The sequence below is a fragment of the Cimex lectularius genome, unplaced genomic scaffold (genome assembly GCF_000648675.2).
Source record: "Cimex lectularius strain Harlan isolate CLEC.00 unplaced genomic scaffold, Clec_2.1 scaffold252, whole genome shotgun sequence".
NCBI classification, from domain to species: Eukaryota; Metazoa; Arthropoda; class Insecta; order Hemiptera; family Cimicidae; genus Cimex; species Cimex lectularius.
In genome coordinates, this window is record NW_019392777.1 from 477,436 (window position 1) to 499,864 (window position 22,429).

Here is a 22,429-nt window from a genome sequence, read left to right on the forward strand (position 1 = left end):
GACCAATAGGGGTGGTTATAGATGGTTAAGGATTGTGTCTTGAGATGGTTAAATATAGGAGGAATGGTGGTTAAATATGGTTAAAGGTGAGGTGGGATGGTAAAGGTTAAAGAAGTCGACTTTCATCACCTTCTCGATCTACGTGACCCCCACAACTACAGCATTCCAGGGACACTCCAGTTCAAGGCAACCCTCCAAACTGGCAGTGGGCCGGATCGCCACGGATTTTAGGACAATATCCTTTTTTCACACCGCTCCATAGGATGTTAAGCTCAAAGAAAATGAATCTTCTATGCCCTCCCATCTGAAACTCTTCTGTAAACTGAGAATTCACTATAATACTAAATATTAAAATTGATTTAAAAAATTATTGAGGTTCTTTCTAATTGTACAATATTTTTTTTACCGTTTCTTTTAGGGGAAAATATCACCGTTTGACAACTGGTGACGGTGACGTTAGGTTAGAAAAAAATGTCTGTCGAATGATTTATCAAGTTTTTCTTTTTTTGTTAATGTTGGGTGTTTGAATAGTTTTCTTTTTTTTAGAGGAAAAAGTTTGGATTTTTTCTTTGTATATTTTTCGCCTTTAACTGTTATCTTTTCTGACCCAACATGCCTATGGAGGAGACAGTGTTGAATTCAAACGGGGTGATGTGAAAGTCGGGCAGATTTGTATCTTTGTGATTTGTGCCTGCTTAGAAGCCAGAAAGTTTCAAATTCTGATTAAGAAGAAGAAAAAATATATATTTCGGTGTGAAATCGAGACTTTTTACTCACCAGAAATAAATCTTCCCGCCAAAACGTTCGGCCTTTTTTTTCTCCAAAGTACAAAGCCTGACCGGCGGATATCTGTATTTAAAAAAAGAAAGAAAAAAGCATATTTTACTTTTTAAAAATAGAATTTTTCTAGAAAAGATAAATAAAAAGACAAGATTGATAGTTTTCAAAACCGATCCTTCCCGGCTGGAACTTGAAAGCAGCCTCCCCACCATTTTTATTCGGGTACTTTTTTTAATGCCCGTCCCCACTATTGCAGACTTGCAGACGGGATCGAGGGCGCCGTGGTCAGTCCGCCCGGCAGAAGCGTACCAGGTACACCTTGTGGTTCAAAATCTTCCAAACTGGCTTCCCGACGAACTCGGAAGATGTCTGCCATGGAGGAGCTAAAGGTAGGAGACCTGGAAAACACCCCGATAACCTAGATAACCGCCCGTATCGCCCTTATCGTTAAGTCCGACCCGGTGGGCCGTCTTAGCCGGCCCTCCTTTACGCCCTTTCGTCCCTTCAAAATAAAGAACGGGATAACCATAGTTTATCCAATCCAAATAGAATTTCGTACCGGACCCGTTTAATTTTTACAGATATCCCTGGTTTATTTATAAAATTTCCCCCTAGACGTGATGACAGCTCAACACTAACCGTCAACAACCCATTATTTCTCATTGTTAATGATAAACAACCGAACGATGTACGTTTAGTATGTTTAATACCGTGTTGGTCCTTCCTAGATATTTTGTTTCTTCGACCATGACGTACAATGACACTCATTGTGCACCTGACAATTATGATCACCATGGACACATCTTCAGACTTAAACGCATAACGTATTAATTATGCCAGGCAGTGTACATTGATGAAGTAATCCTGCGACTGCACAGTTATGAATCCGAGAATCTGTCGTTACCGATGTCTGACTTTAATTCAACCAAACTTTGTAACGTTAAGGATTTTAAAACATCTACTGATTGCCGAGCACCTCCATCTGTCGATTGGATCATGATTGCCAACCTGACACATTCGACTAGGCATATTTGTCAAAAGTCAAGCTTTATAATGCTAATTGTGACACATACAGTCTCTACCGATCAAATTTTTACTTGTATAAATCATGTCGTACATATTACTTTGTATTCAGCTTAGACATTGATAAAAATTGACAAAACCAGCTGTCCATCATATCATGGATGTTAACCTGACACATTCGACTAGGCTTATTTATCAAATTTCAAGCATTATAATCATAATCATCTTGCCACATACAGCATTTATCATTCGAATTACCATTTGTATGAATCAAGTCGTAAATATTCTGTGGTATTTAGCTTAGATGTTGATAAAAATCTTAAAACCCAGCTGTTAATTGGATCACGGTCGTCAACCTGACACAGTCGATTAGTTTATTTGTCAAATTTGAAGCTTTATAATCATAATCATTATGTCACATATGGTGTCTATCGTTCAAATTACTAATTGTATGAATCATATGATACATATTCTGTATTCAACTTTGACGTTGGTAAAAATTCTAAAATCCAGTTGTTAGTTGGATCACGGTCGCCAACATGGCACATGCCAAGCTTTGTAATCATAATCATCATTTCAAATTTGGTGTCATATCAGTTAAATTTCCACTTGTATGAATCATGTTCTAAATATTTCGTGGTAATCAGCTTGGTAAAACTGCTAAAAACCAGCTGTCGATCAGATCATGGATGTGAACTAAACGCTTATTAAACGAACTTGGTTTATTTGTCAAATTTCAAGCTTTATAATCATAATCATCATGTCACTTACAGTACCTATCAATCAAATATCCACTCATATGAATCATGTTGTACTTATCCTATGGTATTCAGCTTTGATGTTGATAAAAATCCTAAAATCCAGCAGTTGATCAGATCATGGTCGCTAACCAAAGTTATTCCAATCTCAAAACACTTATTTGTCACAAGCTTGTTGAATCATAATCATCATTTAGTCAATTAATTATACACAATTTTTTTGGAATGAAAAATTTGTCAGAGGCAGGATTCAAACCTACAACATTCTGCTAAATACACCACTGCTCTACCATTTGACCTACTGTGACTTTGATTGCCCATCCCACAAACTTCTCATTTTGACTCCCTGTCATAATCATCATGGTTTAAATAATATTGAATTAAGATGTTGACAATAGCAGTTGGATGCCATTTTATGCCAACCCAATCCATAAGACACTTAATTTTTTCTTTTTCTTTCAGAATATGCTCTTAACATTCAGAGTGTCGGAGTTACAAATGCTGCTAGGCTACGCCGGTCAGAACAAGACGGGTCGCAAGACGGAGCTGCAGACGCGCGCGATCAACCTCATAAAGAGCCGAGGGCCAGCCCAGGCTCCTCACATACACGCCAAAATCAAGGAGTTGTACCTTTCAATACAGTGAGTCGGTTTTTGCACTTTTATTTTACAGCCCGGGAGAGTTTTCAAGGTTGCCATCTAAGAAGCATGCAACTTTCACCGACAGACTCCCAATATATTGTCCCTAAGTACTCAGTAGCTCTCTCTATATGAGTTATCTGAAGGATTTTTTCGTCCATCTTTGGTCTTTTTAAATGTCTAAACAATTGTATTTAACAAATTACAATTAAGTACTGAAGATTTTCATACTTTTCTTAATTAAAAAGGCATAGGATAGGCCAAGATTCAAACCAAGTCAATCACTAGTCAGATGTCCTTACCACTCATTATATATATTACATATATATATTATGCAGGGTGGGCGACCAAGACCCAAGGGGTTAAATGCCTGGGTAGACTCGTACCCCATCCCTAAAAGGTCCGGGACTTGGCCGGCTCACGTGTCCTGCATAAACCTCTTGGACATGTTCACAGACCCCAAGATTTTGGTGATGTCCTCTCCTTCAAAGATTTCAAACCTATACCTAGCATACCTATCACAATCTGCGAGGTAGTGCCTTGCCGTTTCTTCTTTTTTTTGCAAAAACGGCAAAAGGGATCTGGTAGGATACCCATTACGAAGAGAAGAGGTGTCTTCTCAGTGGGCAGTGGCCCGTCAGAATACCTATCAGCCTCCTAATTCCCTTCCTTGAGATAGAGAATAGCCATTTCGATTCTGCTGGTTTGATCGCCTTAACAAACTCTTTCGATTGTCTGTGTCCAGGGGATAAATTCCACTCCCTAAGGAATTGTTTCATGCCCCAATTATTAATACTCTCTTTCGCTGTGCTCATAGTGAGGTAATACCGATTGTGTCCCGACAAACGCAGTATTAGAACCTTCTTTTGCTAGGCCATCCGCCTTTTCATTGCCATGGTGTCCTTTATGTGCTGGTATCCAAATAAGGGTTACCTTGTTCTCAAACCTGAAAGAGATCCCATTGATAAGATCTATAGTTTCCTCCATCAGTCGTGAGGTGGACAAATCTTTTTGTAATGACCTACGACTAACCTGACTGTCAGAAAAAATTCTAATATTTTTTCCCTTAATTTGATTTTCCATAAGTGTTCTACAACACACATTGATGGCCCAGATTTCCGCCTGAAAAACGGAGGTGTTATTGCCAAGAGGGGAGGAGATGCTGATTTCTAATTTTGGTATGTAGATTCCTACACCACCACTCCCTCTACCTTTGATAAGTGATCCATCTGTGTAGCAGTCTATGTTACGATGGTCATTATCCAGACTATAATTATAATCATAAGGGGTGACTACCTGAAAGAGCTTTTTCCCCAAAGAGGATTTAATCTTTTTATCACTAACGCTTAATAATTGACCGTTAACCTTACTCAATAGTTGTGAGATTTTTGAGTGACCTATGTTATTGCACTTATGATTCCAGCTGCCCTCGCTAATTAATCTGTAGCAGCTGATTAGTGCTCTGACCTTAACCTCAATGTGAAGAGGTGTGGTGTTGGTTATGATTTCAAGTGCTACAGTGGGTGTAGTTGAAAATGCTCCTGTCATCATCAAACAACCTAGTCTTTGATATGACCTTAATTTATTACTATTCCCTTTGTTTTCTAGACCTTTCCACACCACTCAACTACAACCGCCCCTGTATTTATTATTTTCTGCCTTGGGGGCACAATATGTCCGGTCAGACTGTCGGCTAGTAGATCTAGGTTGGTTTGGTTTGATTCCTATCTCCTTTGGATTTTTCTAACACATAAGAGGAGAGGCTGTGAAAGAATATAAGGTCTGGCAGCATTGGGTCTTAGAGACCCTGAATTCAGTCCCAACCCTTGGAAAATGAGTTTGTGGATGGAACTGGCTGAATGGAAATTCCAGGGGGCTCAATCTAGAAACGTGTTGTGGCAATCTCCAAAAATGGTATTAGGAAGGAGTACATTAAGCTGTAAGCTGCAGTGCTCAGGGGGACATGTACAATCATTGGTTCAAGGAGGGGGATTTTCCCGATAAAATGGAAATGATGATCCCAGAGTCTCCTGTGGCCTACAGACAACTACACTGAAAACAGCTGGGAAGCCTCACAAGAGCTTGTTTTGAAAACCAGCTGGTAGCAGGTGGCATCTCGGAAAAGCAGTACGGATTTAGGTATAAATCAGTGCTGTAAATCAAACAGTGGAACTTCCAAGCAGCTCAACTGGAGGTAATCATGGTAACGCTAGATGTGCGCAATTCTTTCCATTATGCAAGTTGATCAGGAATTCTATGCGTTTTGGAGGTGGAGTTAAGGTTCAGGCTTACTTTAGAATTTTTCAAAGTTACTGGTAAGACAGGAAACTATGGTATCATATTACAGACAGGTCTCACACCAAAGAAATCAGGAGGTCAAGGAAGACTCGCAGTATGAGAAGGGTTCCTGGCTGAAGAGTTGAACCGGAAAAAACGGAGTCGTTACTTTCGACCTGATGCCATCCACCATTCTGGAATACCAGATCCTGGTGCTATTAGTGACAAAGTCATTGAAAAATATTTACGCTGGATCCGGAAAAGGGGTATATTGATGACCAATATTGGGAGCCCCTGGCGAGTTGGTATTGCCTCATAATGTTCATTTACCGACTCAGTCATGCTCTACAGGTGGGCTAAGGGGCAAAACGGTAAAAAAGATCAATACCGAAAACAATGGAGAGGAGCCTTAATAATAGCAAGCTCCTACAGAACAGTTTCTGAGCCCAACAGTCTTGCCGGTTGCTGGAGTGATCATTGACTTAACGGCTCTAGGTAGAAAATGGATCAACTACCAAAGGGTCACACTCAGTCAGCGCGGATTAGTCAAGAAAAATGGCCCGGATGGAATGAAAGGTCGATGGAGAGGTCGACTTTGACACCCAGTGCAGAATCTCATGTTGGATTATACCAATCTTTTTCAGATGCCCATTGAGTCTACACTGTCCTATTATCCTGTTAAGATTGAAGGCTTTTCCTGCTTTCTTTGGTGCATACTGCTGTTTCCTTCCTATTTAGTTTAGTTTTGCAATTCAGCACTGACTTTTGAGCTGACGCTATAGTGCTTTGATGGCTGCTTGGCTACCTGACGTATTGTAACATCTGACATGACTGAGTCCTATGCTTGTCTCGGCTTTCCTGGTTCTTAATTTCTCCATTGAGATATCGATCTATGTGCTTTTTCTCCAGGGAATCCTTCTATCGAAAGCTCCTTCAATGTTGAGGAATGCGCAGGTTGCTATTTCTTTGGCTTCCAGTGTTTTCTTCAGGTCGCCGGTTAACTGTTACAGATTGGTTTCTGTTGATCGTCCTGCTCTGTATGCATGTTGACAGTGATTTATCCGGCAACAGTGTTATTCTAACATTATCAGCTTTTCAATGTTTTTAATAAGAAAGATGCTAGGGTGGTCTGTAGGATTTGGGTAGTGTAGGGTTTTTCCTACTATCTTGGGTACAAACAAGCCTTACACCTTGACTATCGTATGTAGCCTAGATTAGATTATACAGGAGCTGGCCTCTTTATGACCTGCATTTGCTTTACATCATTTATGCATGTTTCATTTACTAAAACCTAACCTAATTTAAATGTTTAAACAGTTGTATTTTACATGTTGGACCAGTAAATGGTCTGTTTTTAGGCTGAATTTTGTAAATGTTTTGAAATTACTTGTTTTTTGGCTAGACGATGCGTTCATAAGTTCTGGGAGGTTTCATTTGCTGTTATATCGCTTTTCTTTTTACGAATTAATCTATTTTAAATGTTTAAACAATTGTGTTATCAGAAATTAAAAAACTGTAATTTCTTTGACTTTCGATTGAATGTTATTGAAATTATATTCAAACTGATATTTTTGTGTAAAATGGGACACAATTTGCCCAGAGGTTGTGACATTTTACTCATCACCAACAAGGTCATTCTTTTATATTTATTGGCCTTTTTGTAATGTTCATCCAATTGTATTTGTCACATTGGACCAGTAAATAGTCTGTTTTTAGTTTGAATTTTGTAAATGTATTAAAATTACATTTTTTTTGTGTGTGAGGTAAATCTTTAATAAGCGCTTAGTTCAGGGGTTCTAGGAGGTTTCACGTGCTGTTATCACTTTCATTTTATGAATTAAACTCTTCTTAAATGATTTTGTGTTGTAAATTATTTTATTTGCTTTGGACAGAGTTAAATAAACTAATTAAACGCAATAAATCCTTAATTAATTGAATTTAGGTCTAAAAAGTATGAAAATTAATTTTTCGGTGTGGGGGCGCAATAGTTGATTGGAGGTTTCACTCGTCCTATAATATGTAAGTGGCCCTTTTCACGATTTTTCCGTTTTTTAAATCTTTAAATAATTGTTTTTAACAAATTAAAACAATCAAGGGTCTGTTTAATTCAGTTACATATATTTAAAATGTGTCGAAAAATAAGTGTTTTATATGTGCGGGGGAGCAGTTCGTTTAGAGGTTAGGAGGTTACGCTTGTTACGTCCCATTTACTTTTTATGATTTTTTTCTTTTTAATGTTTTCAACAATTACATTATAACTTATTAAAAACATTAATATATTGTTGAGGTAAAAATTTTGTCGAAATATATTAAATTTAGGTCTTAGCGGAGGGGGCGCATGTCTTGAAAAGAGGTTGCGAGTGTTACCAACAAGACACTTTTAAAACAATTAAAACCATAAAAAATGGCATAAAGTAATAAAAGACGATTTAAATTGTGTATAAACAATGTTGTTTAAGCAATCGGCGATGCAAATTTCGGGTAAATTAATGTTTTTGTTTAGAGAGAAAGCCTGGTGGATCGATCAAGGGGGGAAAATTCTCGTGTGTGATCGTTGGTAGGGAGGGTGGTCGTAATCGTTTTCCACCAATTTTTCTCTCAAAATGAAAAAACTCCGACACGGTGTCATGGTCACATTAATTTCGGACTAATTAAAGGTATTTAAAGAAATATATTAATTTTCATATCGTCTCAGATGTGTTGTTTTGAGTGATCTTTTAGGTTGAATTTATGTTGACGAACAGGCAGTGTTAGATAATCCAGATCGGAATGATGTTTTTGCATAAATCGTCCTATCATACAGAAGACTTAAAGACCTGGAAACTACGGTGGAACGACAGACTGTTTGTATAAAATAGAATCGTTAAGTCATTTTTCACCACAATTGTCAAGCAAACACGAAAAAATATCAATAATTATCATTTTATTAATAATAGTCTTTAAATTTAATACAATAATAATAAAAAAAGGAAAAATGTGTAAATTTATGTGTGGCGCGAAATTCGATGTAACCTCATTGCAAACTCCCGTCTAGAAATATTTGTGCGTTTTTTCTTTTAAGTGAAAAATTTCAAACTTAGTTTATTGTTTTTTTTGTTTTGTTTTTTAATCGAATATTTCTAAGCTGTATTTCAGACAAAAACGGAGATAAAACAAAAAATGATTTGCGTATAGGAATAAAAAAAAGGTCGGTTAAAAGTTTAATTGGCGTCTAACAGCTTTGCAACCTTCCTAGGTGAAATAATACAAGGATAAAGATTCGTATGGCGGACAAAGGCCTTTTTCCATTATCTGTTTTTATCATTTTTAAAAAGCTCCCTACGAGCTTTTACGGTTTTTTTACACGATTATCGATCTGATTTAATCTACCGCGGTATGATTTAAATCGTCCGTGATCATAGTTGAGCCGGAACAGGTTTTTGTTTTGTTTTAATTGTTATGATCTAGGGTTTGTTTTTGGTCATGGCCTCTCGCCGAAGGTCATAGTTCAATCTGGCTTAATCCTGGTAAATCGGAAAATAAACAGAAACAATGAGACACACAAGAAATTTTTATCCATATTATACTCCTGCCAGGTATAATTAAAAAAAAATTAATTAAAAAATAAATATATTTATACATAGGCCTAAAAAAGGTCCTGACAGCTTGCATGTCTGAAGTTGATCGCTTGCTGTGTGATTGTCATGCGCTGGCATGTTTGTCTGTGGTAGGAAGTTTCAGCGACCTTCCCCTCCCTCGAATGAAATTTCTTTATTTTGTATTTAATAATTATTGTTTGCCTGTTTAACAGACAAGGAGGTACGGTGGTGTCATCTGCGATGATGGAGATGCCGCAGCAGTCGTCTGCTTCAGCTCCGATCATTACTTCCGGACCATCGCAGGGTATGCTACGCACGGCGGCCAACACGATCCTACCGCCAGGATACCCGGCCATGGTAAGCCGCTAAGTACATAGCGCGTGCAACGAAAACAAAAATGTGCCGCCCGATAAAAACGTAAAAACGCTTCTAGGTTCACGGCAGGTACCAAGACGCCGACGATTGGGGCTGGTGCGAAACTTACTCTCAGGTCGATTTTTAAATAAAAAAAAGACAAAATTTAAAAAAAAGTTTAAGGAAATTCTTACACTCATTTAAAACATGGGCTTATTTTCTTGACTAAAAATCTGGCATGAATTTTACCATTTAACATTATTTTTAAGTTTCCAAGCTAAAAAAACCAAAAATAAAAAGTTTAAATGATCCTCTTGGCATATTTAAGACGGTGCCTTTTGTTTTGCGTTAAATTTTTTTGCTGTGCTTTTTTTCCTCTGTATTTTCGTATTTTTGGTTCGTCTATTAGTTCTTACGGTTTCTTTTTTTTTAAGGGCTTGACATTGAAATATAACTTGAGAATGGAAAAGAAATTACTTTTTTTTTTAATCTTTCGTTTTGTGTTTTTTTTTTTTGCGTTTCGTTTTCAGCAGCCACAACAGCCGCCTCCGCCACAGCAGCAGACGCAGCAGCAAGGTCGCTACAACATGCGAAATTACGAGCTTGAGTCCCAGTACCCACAGCAGAGCGTCTACCCGATACAGCCCGACGTAACCTTCAAACGGCTCCCATTTTATGACATCCTAAGCGTCCTTTTAAAACCTTCTAGTCTCGGTAATTCTTATTTATTTTAGTAGTGTAGATTATCTGTATATACAAGGTGTTACAAGGTCATGAGTTCGATTCCCACTTTCGCGTAATATGCATCCATCATAAAAAGCCATTTAAAAAACGAAAAATATAAGCGTTGTCAAATTGGAATTAAGGAGAAGGATTTTTCAACATTTGATTATTATTATTGGCCTTTTTTATCTCAACTGAAAACCTTAATTAATTGTAATTATTATTGTTATTGAATTAATTTTAACATTTAATCAGCTGGCCCATATTATATACCTTTATTTAAATATTTTCCTTAATAAGTAGATATTTTCAATAAAAATGAAAAATAGGCATACATTTTTTTGTTGAATGGTTCATTGGTGTTTAATTAAATTATTTATTTTAACTTCTTCGTCTATTATTGCCAAGTTGGTTACTCCTAGTTTGTTAGATTTGTCATTATTTTATTTTTAATTAATTTCTGTATCCTTTATTTTAGTATTTCTGGAGAAGGGTATAGAGTTCGTTTTTCATATTTTACAAGTTTTTACCTCCCCGTCTTTGGCTCAGATCATGGACATGTCTTAAATTTATTATTTATATTTTTAGTTGTTCATTAAACACGGTTTACAATAANTTGTGACCAAAACCATCTATTCAAATCAAGCAATTCAACATGCAAAAATTTGAACATAAAGCGTAATAAAAGTTAATTATTTTTCTTTTGTTTTAATCGATGGATACATGTGACTTCACGCATGTAGAACTACCCTAAAATGGCATAAGTTTTAAGAAATTTGCAATTTTCAGATCCTTGCCATTGCTTATATTTATATTATAAGATCTACATTTGTACCAAATATTACATTTCTTCTTATACAGGAAGTAACTTATAATTTTGATGGTGAGATTACTCCACCCAGCCACCCCTGAAGCGGCACTATTTTGAGAAAATTGCAATATTCTGATTTTTCCCTTTGCTTACAATATAAAGCCCTACCTTGTACCAAATTTCATGTTTCTACCTATACGGGACGTGCCTTCGTATATGTATTAAAGTGGCACTAAGTTTGAGAAAATTGCAATTTTCAGATTTTTTCCTTTACTTGCTATGGAAACCCTACCATACCGAGTTCCACATTTTTAGCTATTCTGGAAGTGCCTTTGAGGATCAGTTAGTCAGTCAGTAACAAAAAATGCAAATTTTGAACTTCTTTCAAACATGCTTAATATTAATTAAGTATTCAAATTTTTACAATCTCCTAAGCGACTTAAGCTTAATTTATGTTTCAAATTTTAAAAGCCCACACGTTCAGCATGGAGCTGATTTGGCCATTTTTGACCTGTGCTGGACCCTTCTTATTCACTCTTTTGACCACTTTACCAATTGGCGTAATGCCGTCCAGCTGTCTCCTCTACCTACTTTATTTACATAGATATTTGCAGTATGTATAACTTTTCTCGAAATTAATTAAATTAAAAGAAAAATTAATTCTTTTCAACTGGACTTTTCTTTGTAGGTATTACTTATTCTAAAGAACAGTTAGATGTTTACTGAAGTCAAAGGACATATATTTTACAAAAACATTTATTACACTCATGTTTTACATTATTCAAGAAATATAAATCACTCTTATAAATCTAATTTTTTGCCAAAATCTTTGCAAATCTGATTAATAAACCAAAATTGTATATTAACAAAACAAATGTTGGTACAAATAAAACTATAATAATGTGAAAATACAAAGGTTAAAATGATTCTAAATATTAAAACTTACTTACATATGCACAAATAATTAGCTTCTTTTAAAAATTATAACAACTCACTATATACATATTGAATTCCTTTTGGAAATATGGCTAGTATAATTATGATGTTCCCCAAAGCAATTAATTATGCTTAACCTTGCTGGTTGTGGTTCTACCATCTCTCAATGTTTTCGATGTACAATTAAAAAAAGTACAAATGCAGTTACAAACAATGATTAAATAAAGTAAATAAAGAAACCAAAATAAAGTTTTTACAAAATGTCAAGATTGTTGAAAGATTAATTTTGTTTACCTTTTTGGTGTACTAATAAAATATATAGTTAAAATAAAAGTGTGTATAAATATTTTTTTTAAAAATAAAAAATGGATTAAAAAAAAAAAAGTAGGAAGTAACGCACAATAACTTTCAATGTAATGCCTGAGCTAGAAATGGACTGTTCAGTTGAAAAGCTGGCAATCCAGTAAATGGCAACCCCAAAGTAAAAGAGAATCCAACAATACCAGCCCCCACCATAGCACAAAGAAAAGTAAGGGGTGAGTTGGTGTAAAGACTGGCAGAACCTTTTTTCTCAGTTGATCATGTTAAGAGCAAGCAGAGAATGAGGGTGAGAAAAACCGGGTGAATTGGTTTATGTAAAGATATCCATCATAGCCTGCTGGTACTTGGCCAGTGCATTGCTAGGCACTCGGATTGTACATTAACAATATTCTCTCGACTTATTGACTTGAACTCGTTAAGGCTTACAATATCGAGGGATTATTATTTTTTAAATAATTTTTTTCTCTTGTTTCAGTTTCTACAAGTAGCGTACGAGAGCAAGCATCGAATTTTTATTTCTACCTTACGCCGCAGCAGGCATCCGAGATCGCCATAAACCGTGAGATCGGCCCCGGTACGAAGAACGAGTATTTCGTCCAGGTCCAGATGAGGTTTTGCCTCCTCGAGACATCATGCGAGCAGGAGGACTGCTATCCACCCGGATTGCAGATCAAGGTGAACGGGAAATCATGCCCGTTACCGGTACGTACCATTTACTTAAATTTAACTCTATTTAATTTTAATCGGTTTGTTTAAATTTGCCAGGGCCCCGTCCCAGTCAACAAACCGAACGGTGAGCCAAAACGGCTCCCTCGCCCTCTCAACGTCTCACACCTCGTGAAGCTGTGCCCGTCGATCGCAAACCAGGTGCTCGTTACCTGGACGCCGGAGTACAGCAGGGGGTACGTCATTGTTGTTAACCTTGTAAGAAAGCTCTCGGCACCAGACCTCCTCCAGAGGCTGAAAGCCAAGGGCGCCCGTCATGCTGACTTCACCACTGGTTTAAGTAAGTCAGTTTTAATTTATTCCTTTAACTTTCTATTGTACAACCATGAAATATTTGTGAAAAATGAACGGAATGAAACGGAAAAATGAAAACCACACTATTTTTTTTTTTTTTGTGGTGTGTATGTGTGTGATTCTATACTCCAAAATATTGGGCACGTATCTGCCAATTTTTGTGAATAGGCCTTGGTTTTACCAAAAATTTTTTTTGAAAGTTGAAATTTTCTGTTTTATAATATTTTTATTTCACCGTTCTACTTGCTTAAAACTGCTAGGTGAATATATCATTTTACACCATTTTTTTCTTAAATGTAGATTGCAATAAAAGTATAATAAAAGCTATCAAAGTTTATCAATAACCAAAAAATTTCTAAAAAGCGAATATTTTTCAAGTAAAGTATGTCTTTTTTTGTGAAACATCTGAGATCTGAGTGAAAGTAAATCAAATAATAATAAACCTTCTGAATTAAAACACAAATTATTTTATAAATGACCATTGTTCACTTGTCATATTTATTGATACAGCAACAGGAGGCGTGCCTAACCTTTCTTTTTGTCTCTACCTTCCTTATCAACTGTCCCCACTATAAGTCGGTACACTCTTGATCCTGACAATCCATAAATGAAAAACGCAATGAAAATTTATTTTATTTACTCCTTGGATTTTCTTAAGCCTATTTATAATGAACACGCCATTGGAAAAGTTGGGGGGCATTTATATAATTAGCTATTCTCACTTGTCAACAAAAACTCCAAGTTGATTAGTGCAAGTGATATTATGTATATCCAACTGTGAAAAAATATCCGAAATTTTTCAGAAAATGGTCAAAACTTGGATTTGACATCATTGTCGTGATTCTAGTGTCATAATACCCGTAGGATAAAAATTTTCTTGCCAGACAAGAGATTTCATATTAAATAAAATTCAAAAACAGCGGTCATTCAGCTCAATCAGAACCCACTTGACGAGCTTTTTGCTTTCCCGATAGCTTCCAGGTGGCAAATGCAATGGTTCTTCCGCTGTTTCTTGAGTAGTTTTTGTGTAACCTATAGCCTTTAACCATTGTCAACAGAAGAATTATGGCCACCACCTTTTTTGAAACCAATGTGGATTTCATTATGACCGGTTTGCGCTGCACTTCGCCCAAATTTAAATTCATAGAAATAAATTTGTCGAAAATAAAAAAAATCTTAAACAACATTTTGTTTGAAGGCACTGAACAGACTAAATTAATCGTTTTATCTAAAAGGATTGTAAGAGAAAGAAATTGTGATAAATAGACTTTAAATATGTATTCCTTAGCATAACGGATTAGTTTTGTTTACACAATTGGTATTAGAAGTGTAAGCGAAAAGGAAAACCTGTATTTATTTTGCATCAACCCATTATAAAGTAAATTTAATTAAATGAGCGTAAATGGTTGGTTATTTATAGATGATGTCAATAAAGATCGAAATGGCACGACAAAGAAAATGTTTTTCTAAACCTACATCACATAAAACTGCATCTCACAATCTCCAAATAATCAATAATTAACAGACACGAAATACTACATGTTATAGGTGCAAAAAAATATTATTTCTGGTTCACTATTTTCGTGGTCTGCTTGACCAATTAATACAAGACAATTAATTAAGGTTTTTAGTTGAGATGAAAAAAAGTTAATGGCACGAGAGGGATTCGAACCCACGACCTTCGGCTAGTTACGCCTCTGCTCTACCACCTGAACTTTCGTGACCTCGATCCACTCGGACATCAACTCCCAATCTCAACCCCACCTTATTGTTTTCCCTCCTTTTGCCATTTTTCACTCATAAACCTTAATTAATTGTCTCGTATTAATGGGTCAAGCGGACCACGAAAATAGTGAATTAATGATTTAAAAATGAAGTACACTTCACTAAAGCTCTCTGTCGCCATTTCAATTGTCGTCGAGAATCCAAACCGATTACACGACATTTGAAAAATGGCAAAAGGAGGGAAAACTCATAAGGTGGGGTTGAGATGGGGAGTTGATGTCCGAGTGGATCGAGGTCACGATAGCTCAGGTGGTAGAGCAGCGGCGTATCTAGCCGAAGGTCGTGGGTTCGAATCCCTTTCGTGCCATTAACTTTTTTTCATCTCAACTAAAAACCTTAATTAATTATTTCTGGTGTAATATTTTCTTGTTGTTAACATAAAAACAAAACTGTTCTACTCTACTTAATATACTAATACCCCCAACTTTTCCAATGACAATTCATTATAAATAGACTTAAGAAAGTTCAGGGGATGAATAAATTATATTTTCATTGCGTTTTCATTTAAATATCATCTAATTAATCTATTCCTAAGCTTCTTTTATAGTTCACTTGATTATTTATTTACCTTTAATTTTTTGATTACTCAATTTAATATTTTTAATTTTATTTATAACATTTTATATTTTCTTAATTTGCTTTTCGCCAAAACAAAACTCTATCACTTTCCCAAAAAAATTCAATTTCATTAATTTTGAAACAGGAGGAACCAAATATAATTCTGTTTGTATGAATTTATTTATTTTTATTGTATAAATAAAAATATTAATAAAAATTATAAATATAAGCAGTCATTAATATAAGTATAAAGTAAGTTTAATTAAATGAGCTTAAATGGTGATTTATAGATTAAAAAAGTATATTATTTTTGGTGTATTAATTTCATTGTTGGTTAAGATAAAAACAAAAATGTTCTACTACTCAGAATATTCTAATTGGTTATGACTTAAAAAGATAATCAACAAAATACTGCTTTTTTGCATATTTTAACAAATAATTTGTAAGCAAAGTAGGTCAGAAAATGACCAAAACTTTGATTTGACCTCTTAGTCATGATTTTAGCGTTCGTTATAAACCCTTAGGTACTGAATTAAGCGGAAATCAATGTAAATTAATTTTTTTACTGGTAATTTTGACTGCATGCGTGACTAATGCAAGTTCTAACCTAGTAAACCGATTTACATGGTTGATAATTCGTTTTAAAGAAATTGTCAAGTGCATTTTATAATTGTACCAAATATTAAAATTGGGCTATTATTTCCATTAAAAAAAAGGTTAATTTCTGAGAAATAATTTTCCTATGTTGTGTATTTTCTTATAGAATCTTTCATACAGGGTGTTCAGCTACTTGTGTTACAAACTTTGCCAGTGGATTCTACGTTCAAAATGGAACCAAAAAATCTTAATTAACTATGGTCCAGTTGGCACAGTTTCGGAGTTATTCCACTTTTTCAGATTTTTTAAGATTTCACGACCTTGCTTCAAATAAAAAATGATAAACAAATTCGTTAATACCCCCATCAACACTAACTTGTGAATGTTCTTAAAATAAGCATTTTAGTAGCGAGACTTAAAAAAAATAATTTTTTTTTCAAAGTTGAAAAACGTACTATGATGATTTTAAACTACTATTTCCAAACCTGAGACCAGCAAATTTTAGCAAGCGAACTCCATTTAATATCCTTTTTAGTGGTGCAATTGCTTTTTTAATTACTTTTTCCAAAGATGAAGAAATTGATGAAGGAAAGGACAAAACCGTGGCTGATGGATTGGTAAGGTGGAAAGATTAATATTAATAAAAAATATAAAACTTAAGGAAATTTTGAATGAATTTGTTAAATGTTTTTTAATTTTGATTCAAAATGCTCTCCACCCGCCATAATATATTTTTGACACGCTGCTGTTGCATTAAACCCGCAAAACATGTACATAAGATGTATATCAGCGTATTCTTCATTAGAACAGTAGCCATGGAGTTAACAAGTTATCACATAGAAGAAGAACGTTTTGCATCTTAAAACTTTTATACTCCGGAGAATAATAATACAATAATCCTTTAATCACAGTTGTAGTCGTGTTTGTAAATAAGTAAATATTTGCACTATTTCCGTTTTGAACCCAAATTAAAAAACATTTAATAAATTTATTCAAAATTTCCTTAAATTTTTGTTGTTGTTTAATTTTCCACCTTACCAATCCGTCAGCCACAGTTTTGTCCTTTCCTTCATCAATTTCTTCATCTTTGAAAAAAGTAATTAAAAAATAAATTACACTATTAAAAATGATATTAAATGGAATACGTTTTCTGAAATTTGCTGGTCTCTAGGTTTGGAATAGTAGTTTAGAATCAATATAGTAAGTTTTGCAAATTTGAAAAAAAAAATTCAAACTTGTCACTACTAAAACACTTATTTCATGAACGTTAACAAGTTTAGGATTGATCACATCTTATCGGAAATTTGACGTAGTTTTGATTGGTATCAACGGATTTGTCAAAAACCTTTTAGTTTTGGAGTTATCATTGTTTATTTGAAACAAGGTCGTGAAATCTTAAAAAAATCAGAAAAAGTGGAATAACTGCGAAACGGTAGACATTCGGTCCATAATTAATTAGGACTTTTTGGTTCCATTTTTAATGTAGAATCGACTGGCAAAGTTTCTAACACGAGTAGCCGAACATCCTGTATATTTTTATGGTACATAAGTCGTTAAAAAAGCTACATTCCTCTACTTTGGAGTTACTGTAAGTTAAAATCTTTTGTTTTTGAATTATAGCGGTTTAAATCAAATATTCCAAAAACCTGACAACTAATTATTCAGATATCGTGAGATGTGGTTTGGTGTGACGTAGGTTTCAGTAGATATAGATATAGGTGATAGATGTAGGTTTATTTGTTAAATGTAAACATTGTTTGTAAATCACAGGCCCTGAAGATGATCTCAATAAAAGATCGAAACGTTGGCACGATAAAGAAAATGTTTTTCTGAAACCTACATCACACCAGACCGCATCTCACGATATCTGAATAATTATCGATTAACGGTCACTAATCTCCACACATAACTAGACAACCATCAAGCTCATTTTCTTATGAATTTGATGGTTGTCTAGTTCCTGAAAATAAACCCAAGAAATATAAAAAGGGAACAATTGAAAAAACAGAATAAAAAAATATCCTAATAACTTTAAAAAAAAAAAAAAATTAGGGGTCAAAAAATCTATAAACTTAAATTCAAACAAAAATGTATATATAGGGATCTCTAGAGGTGCTAAAACGAAATTTCACATTAGTTTGCACACACACCACACAGGTTGGTTTTTAGATTTTTTTGTTATTAATAAACTTTGATAGCTTTTACTGTATTTTTATTGCAATCTAAATTTAAAAAATATTGTAAAATGATATATTCACATAGTAGATTTGAGCAATTAGAATGGCAAAATAAAAATATAAAAAAAAAAGAAAATTTCAACTTTTTTTTTCTGAAACCAGGGCTTATTCAAAAGAAGGGGTGGATATTTTAGTGTAGAATCACCAAAAAAAGTGTGGCCCAAATTCGTATCACGCCAACCCAGTCGTCCTTGTGAGACAAATTTACAAATTAGGTAAGAAAAAAAAAAGTTATTTTAACACTTACACGCTTAATAAACTCTTGAGATATTCGCATCTCGAGGAACGCAGCAGTCCATATTACCAATTAATTCCCCCCCTCGTTAACATGAGAATGGTCGGTCCAAATTAAAAACCTTTTAAAAAATGTACACTAATGAGTATCTTGCCATTTGAAATAGTCAAGCTTCTCTTCAGACCCTGCTATCCTGGAGAGTTGGATTGAAACGATTTTGGTCTTGATAAGCTAGCAAAAAAAAAAAATTACGAGTGGAAGGGCTTGGTCTAGAGAGTATGGTTGGGGCGGCCATTGCCAACTAACTTGATTTTACTCTTGAGTGCAGTGTGAGGTCTGGTGTCTTTATTTACCAGAGTTGGATGTTTTTTTTCAACGCTGCTGCAAAATGCTCTACCTCGGCACTGTACGCCTCTGCCATATGAACACATGGAGTTTTTTTGCTGTCTGGTGCCTTAGCACTGATGTACTTCAAATGCCGCTACCTTGCGTACAAACTATGGATGTCTATATTAGAAAATGTGTAAATTTTGCTTACCATAACCCATCCAACGCAGGACCAAAATGTGAGACCTCTTTGCTACGGATTTTGTTTCCTTGAAACTTGATAGGTTCTAATAATAGCAAATAATGTATGACTCAAACACATTTTTGTAGGGTTTTAAATCGTAAGTGGCAAAAATCTTGAGTATGCAAACACACAACTCAACACATTTTTTCTAATCCGCTTGGCGTGATTGAACTGTCGAGTCACGAATTATTTAGAATTTGCGTATCCTGAACCATTTTAAAAACCTATTTTGACGAATTTTTCTTTGCCAATTTGTGAATGAGGACTCCACTGTGGGGTCACTTGGAACAGGCGAGACCCCGGCTTGACTAGAAGCTCGAAAATACAAATATAGGGTCAAATAAGAACAAAGTGACGCCATTTTGTTGTGGCGCTGCTGTGCCCTAGAGGGAAATGCTAAGAAGACAATAACCGCCGGACTGTGTGTCTGCTCTGCGGCTATCAATGCATTAACCAAAGTCTGTACTTTAAACCAGACAGCAAAAAAGCGCATGTGTGCATCAGGCTTAAGGGTTTTGTGGAAAGGTAACAGGGTAAAAGTTCCCAATTAATTATCCCACAAAAAAAAAAAAAAAAAACTGGGAAAATTACAGGGTGCAATTCTGCTCTCGACTTTGATGGCAGGTTTTTCATTCTCTCCCACCATAATATACATATATAAATAATATATTAAATGAATAAATGCGTTGTTTAGTTAAAGAAAAGCTGTCCGAGGATGCGGACTCTGAGATAGCTACGACTTCACTACGTGTGTCTCTCCTCTGCCCACTGGGCAAGATGCGAATGGTGACGCCTTGCCGACCTTCAACGTGCCTACACCTCCAGTGTTTCGACGCATTCCTTTACATCCAGATGAACGAAAAGAAGCCGACGTGGACGTGCCCGGTCTGCGACAGGCAGGCTCTATATGACAACCTCGTTATCGACGGATATTTCCAGGAGGTGCTTAACTCGCAGCTGTTGCCATGCGACTCTCACGAGATCCAGCTGCACAAAGACGGCTCTTGGTCGTCGCACTCGACCAAGAAAGCGATCACAATGATCAACACGGTAAGTCTCCCTGAATAATCCCTTTTTAAATAATAAAGTCTTTATTAACAAAATAATGAATATGATAATATATACATTTCATTCTTATCATAAGTCATTACTCCATGGTACTGTGACCGTCGGAGGAGTTGCAATTTTTATTTTATACATACTTATTAGTTAGAATACATAATTAGATAGCACCAAGTATATTTGCATCATTATAAAGTGTTTATCGCCAATCCAATTTCTTCATTCGAAAGGTTTCACTTCCCAAAAACTGATTTTCTGATTTCTGCCAAGATTATACATACACCCACAAAGTGCAAAATAGTTTCCTCTTCTTTTTCTATTACAGAATGAGTATTTATTTAGATGGATTCTCACATCTAGCTTTAAAAATCCAACTAATTTGATCAGTTCTTAAGTCACAATTTACATATTTATTTACAGAATTCAGTTGCCTATATAAACTACATAAGTGAACTTTCTGTATATACTTATTCTTTAAGGTTAGCCTCACCTTCTCAGGGATTTTTTCTACTTTACAATCTGTGCTTATCAACTATGTTACTGTTATTCCATATTCCGTTTCCAACTTTTTATATACTTCAAACCAATACACATTTTTAAGCTTAATTTGATTTACCAAGTAATTGGGGTACCGTTTTGATGGTAGACTGAGACATTTACGCAAATAATTTATATGTAGTTTTAAGGTATATACAAAAACCGGGAACAACACTAGTTCAATACACAAAATAACTATGTGTATGCGATGGTAAATTAAGCATTTTTTCAAAAAATACCTCTGCACTTGCTCTACACGTTCCAGCTGCTCACACACACCCCCTGTCTGGGCTCCATAACAAAGTGAAGTTTTACAAATACTTTCAAATATAACCATTTTAGATTTAAAAGATATTTTATTATTTGACATTATGCCATGGAGGGAGCCAATGATAAATTTACACTTTGTCTTTTTTCCTCAAAATGTTTCTGGAAGGACCCCCATGAAGCCATTGTTATACCTAAATATTTGAAATTTCCTACCACCTCTATTTTTTTGTTTTCCGTTTTTGAATATTTATATAATTTTTTTATTGTTTTTACAGCCGACGAAACAAGAGCCGATTGAGGAGATACTCGACGACTTAGACGATTCGGATGGCAACATGACTGACAAGGGCATTGAGTCGGATGTGAAGTGCAAAGTCAAGGCCGATTCGCCCGTCAATAAGGTAATCAGTTTCATCGACCTCACCTCTGATTCCGATGATGAACAGTCACCCCCCAGCCCCAAGCCAGACCAGCCAAAAATATCGAAAACTGTAATCGCAGGTAAATAAAACAAATAAAAGTCAAAGTTAACGTGTCTTCTGGTATTTAACAGCAGAAAATGTAGGTACGTCTACACAGGCGATGTCGCCAACTGCGATAATAACGCTCGACTCGCCATCGCCGCCGATGCGCGAGCTGAGCCCGATATCGATGCTCACCGCCGAGATGAGGGCCGAAGAGTGCCCGATGATGCCGCTCGCCCTCGGCCAACGCCCCATTCCCCAGCCGTCCCAGGCTCAACAGCAGAGCCAAGCGCCGCAATCGCAGCCTCAACAACAGCCTCAGCCGCAGACGCCGCCTCAGATAGGATCGCCTGTCGCTTCTCAGCCAATGCTACCATCGCCGATTCTGTCCCCTCACCCTCCCCACCACGCGATATATACACCGCCCGACGAGATCGCCGGACAGACACACACCAACTACAGTAATTACCTGCGGATGGCGTCAAAGTACCATCCGTACTAAAAGAAAAAAACTCCATCTGATTATTTATATATGTTAGATTCTTATTATTAATATAAATTTTATCATAAAAGTGGGCTGCAAACCATATTTATATTTAAGAAGAAAAAAAAAAACATGTTTTGAAAAAGAGAAAGAAAAGGGAAAAAACAGAAACAAAGAAAGAATTTATGTGATATTTTTTCATTGTTGTATATATCTATCTATCTAGGTATATGTGTATAATGTGTATAATTTAAATTTACTATAAAATTGTGTACATAAGTTAAAAAAAAAAAAAAATGAACAGCTTGGTTTTACTTTTCTTCTGTTTTTAAAACAAAACTTACAATTTTTTATTTTTTAATTACAAATCAATTCATGTGGTAAGAAATAAAAAAAAATCCTTTTTAGTA

General features: G+C 35.4%; 1 protein-coding gene across 8 annotated transcripts; it reads left to right on the forward strand.

Annotated features, from left to right (window-relative positions):
• The first annotated feature begins 903 nt into the window (after positions 1–903).
• Positions 904–22,108, forward strand: LOC106670840 (E3 SUMO-protein ligase PIAS2). 8 transcript variants are annotated; one of them, XM_014401478.2, is made up of 10 exons: positions 904–1,169; positions 3,024–3,202; positions 9,267–9,411; positions 9,488–9,544; positions 9,939–10,122; positions 12,675–12,901; positions 12,965–13,205; positions 19,897–20,252; positions 21,347–21,572; positions 21,637–22,108. In XM_014401478.2, the coding sequence occupies exons 1-10, from the start codon at positions 1,146–1,148 to the stop codon at positions 22,035–22,037; spliced, it is 2,040 nt and encodes a 679-aa protein (XP_014256964.1). In that variant the 5' UTR covers positions 904–1,145; the 3' UTR covers positions 22,038–22,108. The 8 variants fall into 8 exon arrangements, with proteins under 8 accessions (XP_014256964.1, XP_014256965.1, XP_014256966.1 ...); XM_014401479.2 differs by having other exon boundaries at positions 9,942–10,122; XM_014401480.2 differs by lacking the exon at positions 9,488–9,544.
• The last annotated feature ends 321 nt before the right edge of the window (positions 22,109–22,429 follow it).